The 7,245-nt window shown below is 51.0% G+C and overlaps 1 protein-coding gene across 1 annotated transcript; it reads left to right on the top strand.

Moving 5' to 3' along the window:
- Positions 1-5,195: 5,195 nt before the first annotated feature.
- Positions 5,196-6,428, top strand: MAF (MAF bZIP transcription factor; the record flags this gene model as incomplete). Its single annotated transcript, XM_084256714.1, has 1 exon — positions 5,196-6,428. Exon 1 carries the CDS (start codon positions 5,292-5,294, stop codon positions 6,426-6,428), a length of 1,137 nt encoding a protein of 378 aa, XP_084112840.1. The 5' UTR covers positions 5,196-5,291.
- Between the last annotated feature and the right edge of the window lie 817 nt (positions 6,429-7,245).

Raw genomic sequence — 7,245 nt, 5'->3', positions numbered from 1 at the left:
AATAAAAAAACCTATATTTTAAGATAAACTTTGTTAGTAATTCATGAGGTAAGTGACTATTTATGCTAATCAGGCAGAAATATATTCTCAAGCATAATGCATTACATAAATTTGAATGCAAAATGTTCAATTATGAAGTAAATACAGGTAATGCAAATAATAAATTACCTCTAATAAAAATTATAAAAGATGTGTCTTCAAAGAGAGAGCGGCTTTAACTTACAACTGTGAATTGCTTAAAGAGAAAAGAATTAATAAATGCTGAATTACTCTGATGATTATTTAGCACATAATTCACCTATTCATAACGACTCCTAGTAATCAGACTGTTGTTTCACATTCTCCAATATGAGGCAAGACTGTTTCCTCAGCAATTTTGCCCTGATCAGATTATCTCGTCTGATTCTATTAATTTTCTTCCATGAATCTGCTAACCGTGATTTCTGATTTACTTACCCTGCTAACTAAAGACTGTTAAAAGGATTTATCTAACATTCAACCCAACAACAGTATATGCCTTATCATTCAGTGACTCTGAACAACTCTTTCCTCAAATCAATTTAGTTGGTTTCATAGGAAAATTTAGTGAACTCTGGTTTAGTTCTGCATCGTAAAATCGGCTCACAGATAAACGAGTTCAGACACTGCACTTGATGCATCTTGTTCTTTTCAGATTATATATGTCTGACTCCAACATGATATACCTGAGTTGGTGTAACTCACAATCAGGAAAAATACATTCTTTTTAGCTCTTAATCATTGTAATCTGGACATGAACTTTTTTTTTCTTTTTGCATGAAGTCATTTTGTATGTACTGACATGAAACTATAATTGTGTTTTTGATGTCAGGTTTCACAACCTTCTGCATGATTTGACCCATGTCCTCCTCACCCTCCCCCCCCCCCAAAATCTTCTATAAATATTCTCTGCTTTCAGAAACTTTAATGCTTCTGGTTTGAATTGGTCAATAATGACAAATGCATGGTTTCTAAATTACTCTATATTGTTCTACAGAGATTACTAGAGTATATATAGCAAGGGGATATTAAGCAGTAAGAAAACACAGTTCATATTGTATTTGGATTAGATTGGCTTGGAGCGAAGTGTGGAACAAACCATGTTAGCAAAGAAGTCTAAAGAAATGTGGCCTGCTGTAATTGTGGAGAATCAAAACCTGAATAGTACTAATTAAAATGAGAGAGCTCAATTGTTATAAAAGAAACACTGCTAACAGAGGACTGTAAATGTTTAGACACCCCTGTGAATCACTAAATAATAAAGTAAAAAGGACAGAAATGAGAATTAAGTGATAAGCCTGAGAGCATTATTGCTACACATCTAAAAAAACGCCAGATCCTCTTTTTTTTTTTTTAAGAGAAAATGGGAGCCTATAAAACACTGCAATAAGAAAAATACCACCGCTCAACAGCAGTGTACAAAAATACACCAAAAAAAAAAAAAGTGCAGTTAATAATACACTGAGCTTCCCAAACATGGGCATTTAATTTCTAGAAATGATATATAATTGCAACATTAGGTGCATGACCATGAATCTATATAGCATGGTCTTTACTGTTAGCAAATTTCGTTCATAAATGTAGTTTAGAAATGTAGCAATTTCAGTGTTGCCGGCCAAAAATATTTCCATGAGGGGCAGGGGTCATATCATCAAGGTTTTAACAACAAAGTGATGCAAAAGGATAAAAGAACTGCCATCATGAATTAAAAAATGAATTCTTCCTAAATACACTTAAATTCATATTTTACATTACAAACAAACTTAAGACATTTGTGGCTAATGATAATAAAAAGCTTAGAAAACTATTACCGTGGACAATGCTAAATGACATAATATGTTTATGTAATTTACACATGGCTTTTCCTCTGGATATAGACACTGTAATCCCTAATTTCATTATTAGGTAAAATATTGTTTAAGAGGATGAAAGCAAGGGGATTCTGTTAAGTTGCATAAATATTGACATAATTGTCACACTTTCTTCCCTGCACTGGTAATAGACATAATTCATTCCACCCCAACGAAGTACTCTCATAAAACCAAAACTACCCTTATAAAGAGCTTCTCTGCAGTAATGATGAAAAGAAAAAGTGCTGTTCTGGAAAGTACCAACAGTGCTGATCTTTTAGGGTTATGATGTGCCTGCAAACCTTTTGGGTAGGTCTCTCTCATTAGGAAGGCCAGGTTTGCTGAACCTGAAGAAATGCCAGTATCAAAGAAATTAACACAAATCTAATCTGCTGTATGAAGCCAATGACTGACACCTCAGGTCTCCTTATAAATAGTAAAGTATGCCGGGGGTGGGTGAGAGTGTCCTGAAGTGCAGTGTTCAAGAAGCTGGCTTAATATATGACTAAGTGTCAGAAGTCAGGTTTTCTGAGAATTACTTTTCAGATAAACAACTTTATAGCACTGCACTTAATCTTACTTACTAGAGACATCTCATTTATCACTGAATTACAAGTAACTTTAATTCTATTGATATTGCCATAAAGCTCGTTGAAAATCCATCCTGGTACTTTTTTAAGGGCCTGGGGCCCTGTTCCATGGGATCCACTTGCAAAAATCTGTCAGAATTACAAGCTAAGGCAGAGTGTCCCCTGGCCTCTGTCAACAGATGGGGCAGTGCGGACAAAATTACTCCCGCACGTGCCCGCACTATTTCCAGCCCCCCTGTCCTACAAGGTCGGGTTTTCTCACTGAAGTCAGACTAACTTTCTGTGCCTTTTTTCCTCCTCCCACCTTGGGAAACCAGCTTCTTTTCACTTTGTCACAAAATTGGACACGGATCCATTTCAACTGACCTTTGCCGAAAGGTGGCGCTGTTGAGGTAAAAACCAACTCGGTCCAACAATAGTTTTCACTCTTCGATCCAGTTGCAGGCTTTTCAGAATTTTTTTTTTTAAATGCACCCTCCTATCATCTCCCCCTCCCATAAAGTAAAATAAATATAATTAACACCAAATGCGTTTCATGAAGTAGAGGAATCAACAGTCCAACATCCAAGCAGGCAGTCTCGTCTTCCAGATGCTGGGTCGGCTTCGCTCTTGCTTTTCCCCAAATCAATCTCGGCTTCTCCGACTCGCCTATCGCTTTAAAATCTTAGAAACAGTTGTCTGTCCTTTCTTTTTTCTTTTCTTTTTCTTTTCCTTCATTTTTCTTTTTCTTTTTCTTTTCTTTTCTTTTTTTTTTTTTTTGCATAAGCTTTAAACAAACCGATCTGGAAAATCGAATAGTTATTAGCATCTGCAACAGGGAGGGGGAGAAACAACCCCCCCACCCCCCACCCCACCCCCACTCTGGGTTTCCGGGCTTGTCCGAGAAACCGCAGATTAAAATTTAACCCTTCGAGGGGAGCTGGGTGTTGTTTTCCCCCCTTGTTCCTTGCCATCATCGAATGTGAAATAATTAAGTGAAATGTAAAAGTGCGCAGTGCGCGCGGGACCCTGATAAACAGGGGTCAGATTTCCTAAGAGGGTGCGCGCGCGCGTGTGTGTGTGTGTGTGTGTGTGTGTGTGTGTGTGAGGGAGAGAGAGAGAGAGAGAGAGAGAGAGAGACTCTCAAAAGCCAAACTTGGGCCGGAGTCGGAAGCTTTCCCGGAGTTAACTAGCTTAGGCGGTTGCTCCCTCAAGGGCACACCAAGCCAACGGGCAGCTAGTCCCGGCGCGGAATGGCCCCTGAACAAGTGATTTCACCTCCTTTATAAGACGGTGATAAAACGGGCTTTTTCTCCCGGCGGACTCAAAGCCGTGCGTCCTTTCTGCCCCCCCCCCCCCCCCGCCGGCGCGCGGCTGGGCGGCCTCGAGCGCGCGGCAGGACCCCTGCACCTCCCTGCGCGCGGGCCCCGGGGAGGGGGACAAAGAGTTGGGCCAAGTTTTAGCCCCAGCACAGCCAGGCTCGGGGAAGGACGGGACCCCCTGGCAGACACCTGGGTACCAGAAGTGGAGCGAGGAGGGAAAACTGCCAAGCGGATTCACAGTCCAGGGCAAAAGGGAGAGAGCTGGGGAAGGGAGTCAGGCCGGTCCCAGCGGGTGAGTGGCGGGCGAGCCGGGGCTCTGGCGGGCGGGCAGGCCCCTCTCGCGCTGCGAAGGGGAGCGAACCTTCCTCCCGGTCCTCCCAGGTGCCCGTGGCCCTTCTGGAAAAGTCCTTCCCCTCTTGCGACAAACTTTGCGCCAGGCTTTGCTCCTTCGAGGGAGGCTGCGGCGCCGGAAGGGTTAAGCCAGCCCGTCCCAGCTGACAGTCAGCTGATTGGGCCCTGATTGACAGCTCGGAAAAGTTTCCTTGTTTCTATACTATTATGCTAATCGCGGCAGCTCTCGGCGCCTCCCATTGGTCCCGAGTACCAGTCAATTTCCCATTTGGACCTGACGTCACAAGTGCTTATAAAACTCAGCAATTGCTTTAAACTCTTCTTGCTGGATCAGAGGCTTTAAAATCTTTTTTCATCTTCGAGCTGTAGCTCGGGCTGCTCGTCGGCTCGGTCTCCCCCTTTTGCTTTCTGCCTCGCCTTTTCCCCAGGACTTTGCTATTTTGCTTTAAAAAAAAAAAAAAAAAAGGCAAGAAAGAACTAAACTCCCCCCTCCCTGGTCTCCAGCCGGGCTGCACCTCTGCCTTGCACTTTGCACGGAGGAAAGAGCGCGCCAGGGAGAGAGAAAGCGGAAAGAAAAAAAAAAATTAATAATAATAAAAAGAGCCAGGCAGAAGAGGAGAGGAGGCGAGAAGCATGAAGTGTTAACTGCCCCGTGCCAAGGCCCGCGCCTCCCGGACAGCCCGCCGCCCGCCGCGGCTCGGCTCGGGCCCGGAGCGACCGCCGCGCGCGCCCCGCCTGCAGCCCGGCCGGCTCGGCGAGCCCTCCTTATGCAAAGCGCGCAGCGGAGCGCCGAGCGGGGGACGCCGCGCACCGGGCCGGGCGCCTCCGGCTGCTGCTTCTTCGCCGCCGCCGCAACCCGCGGAGGACCTTCCCGAGCCTGAAGCCGCCGGCTCCGCGCGCCAGGAGGCGAGCAGGCGAGGAGGGGCCGGGGCGAGCGCGCGAGCAGCGAGCAGCGAGCAGCGCCCGAGCACATTGGCGTGAGCGGGGGGGAGGGAGGGCGGGCGCGGGGGGCGCGGGCAGGGCGGGGGGTGTGAGCGCTCGGAGGCTTCGGCCAGCCACCGCCGCGCGAGCTAGAAGCGCCCCAGCCCGGCAAGCTGGCTCACCCGCTGGCCACCCAGCACAGCCCGCTGGCCCCTCTCCTGCAGCCCCTCTGGCGGAGCGGCGGCGGCGGCGGCCGGAGAATGGCATCAGAACTGGCGATGAGCAACTCCGACCTGCCCACCAGTCCCCTGGCCATGGAATATGTTAATGACTTCGATCTGATGAAGTTTGAAGTGAAAAAGGAGCCGGTGGAGACCGACCGCATCATCAGCCAGTGCGGCCGTCTCATCGCCGGGGGCTCGCTGTCGTCCACCCCCATGAGCACGCCGTGCAGCTCGGTGCCCCCGTCCCCCAGCTTCTCGGCGCCCAGCCCGGGCTCGGGCAGCGAGCAGAAGGCGCACCTGGAAGACTACTACTGGATGACCGGCTACCCGCAGCAGCTCAACCCCGAGGCGCTGGGCTTCAGCCCCGAGGACGCGGTCGAGGCGCTCATCAGCAACAGCCACCAGCTCCAGGGCGGCTTCGATGGCTACGCGCGCGGGGCGCCGCCGCTGGGCTCGGCGGCCGGGGCCGGCGCGGGCGCGTCCCTGGGCGGCGGCGGCGAGGAGATGGGCCCCGCCGCCGCCGTGGTGTCCGCCGTGATCGCCGCGGCCGCCGCGCAGAGCGGCGCGGGCCCGCACTACCACCACCACCACCACCACCACGCCGCCGGCCACCACCACCACCCGACGGCCGGGGCGCCCGGGGCCGCGGGCGGCGCGGCGGCGGCGGCCGGGGGCGCGGGGGGCGCGGGCGGCGGCGGCCCGGCCAGCGCCGGGGGCGGCGGCGGCGGCGGCGGCGGCGGCGGCGGCGGCGGCGGCGGCGGGGGCGCGGCGGGGGCGGGGGGCGCCCTGCACCCCCACCACGCCGCGGGCGGCCTGCACTTCGACGACCGCTTCTCCGACGAGCAGCTGGTGACCATGTCGGTGCGCGAGCTGAACCGGCAGCTGCGCGGGGTCAGCAAGGAGGAGGTGATCCGGCTGAAGCAGAAGAGGCGGACCCTGAAAAACCGCGGCTATGCCCAGTCCTGCCGCTTCAAGAGGGTGCAGCAGAGACACGTCCTGGAGTCGGAGAAGAACCAGCTGCTGCAGCAGGTCGACCACCTCAAGCAGGAGATCTCCAGGCTGGTGCGCGAGCGGGACGCCTACAAGGAGAAGTACGAGAAGCTGGTGAGCAGCGGCTTCCGAGAAAACGGCTCCAGCAGCGACAACCCGTCCTCGCCCGAGTTTTTCATGTGAGTCTGACCCGCGACCCCCGCTCGCCGCCGCGCGCCCGCCCGCCCGCCCGCCCGGCGCCCCGCGGGGTCCCGCCCGGGCGCGGGCTCGCTGGTGCCGGAGCCGGCCGCGCCCCCGCCCCCGCCCCTCCTGCGAGATCGCCCTCCTCCGTGGCCCCCGCACGCGCACACACGCGCACACGCGTGCACACACGCGCACACACGCGCACTCGCACACACACTCTGCTCGGAGTTGGTGGTTGCGGTGGCGGCTGTTTTTTTAAGTTGGGGAGGGACTGGATGTCTGACCGGCTCACGGATTGCCAAGCTGCAGTTCCCCTTCACTTGCTGGCTTGTTTTTGTTTTTTGTTTTTGTTTTTGTTTTTGTTTTTTTAAACTCCCCCCCCCCTTCCCCAACCCCAACATGCACAATGTTTAAAGACCCCAGCTGAGTTCTTCTTCGTGTGGAGCATTGCTCATCTTTTGAAGCCTGCATCATTCACACATATGTTTTGTTTTGTTTTTTTTTTTCCTTCTTCTTCTTCAGTTCAGGAGCTGGTGTTCATTTTCTGTGTGTGTGTTTTATTTTTATTATTATTGTTTTTTTTTTTTTTTTTTTGTAAATTTTACTTTTTGGAGCTTGCTGTGTTGCCCTTTTCCCCACCTCCACTCTCACTCCCTCTCCACCCATCTACTCTGACATAAAAGAAAAAAAAAAAAAGCTAAGTTTTTTTTTTTCCCCCCCTCCTGAGTTCTTCATGTGAGATTGAGCTTGCAAAGGAAAAAAAAAAAAATGTGAAATGTTATATAGACTTGCAGCGTGCTGAGTTTCATCGGGTTTT

The sequence above is a fragment of the Talpa europaea genome (genome assembly GCF_964194135.1).
Source record: "Talpa europaea genome assembly, chromosome: 16".
Lineage (NCBI taxonomy): Eukaryota > Metazoa > Chordata > Mammalia > Eulipotyphla > Talpidae > Talpa > Talpa europaea.
Note: the sequence above shows the minus strand (reverse complement) of the source record. Positions and strands in the feature narration are given on the sequence as shown.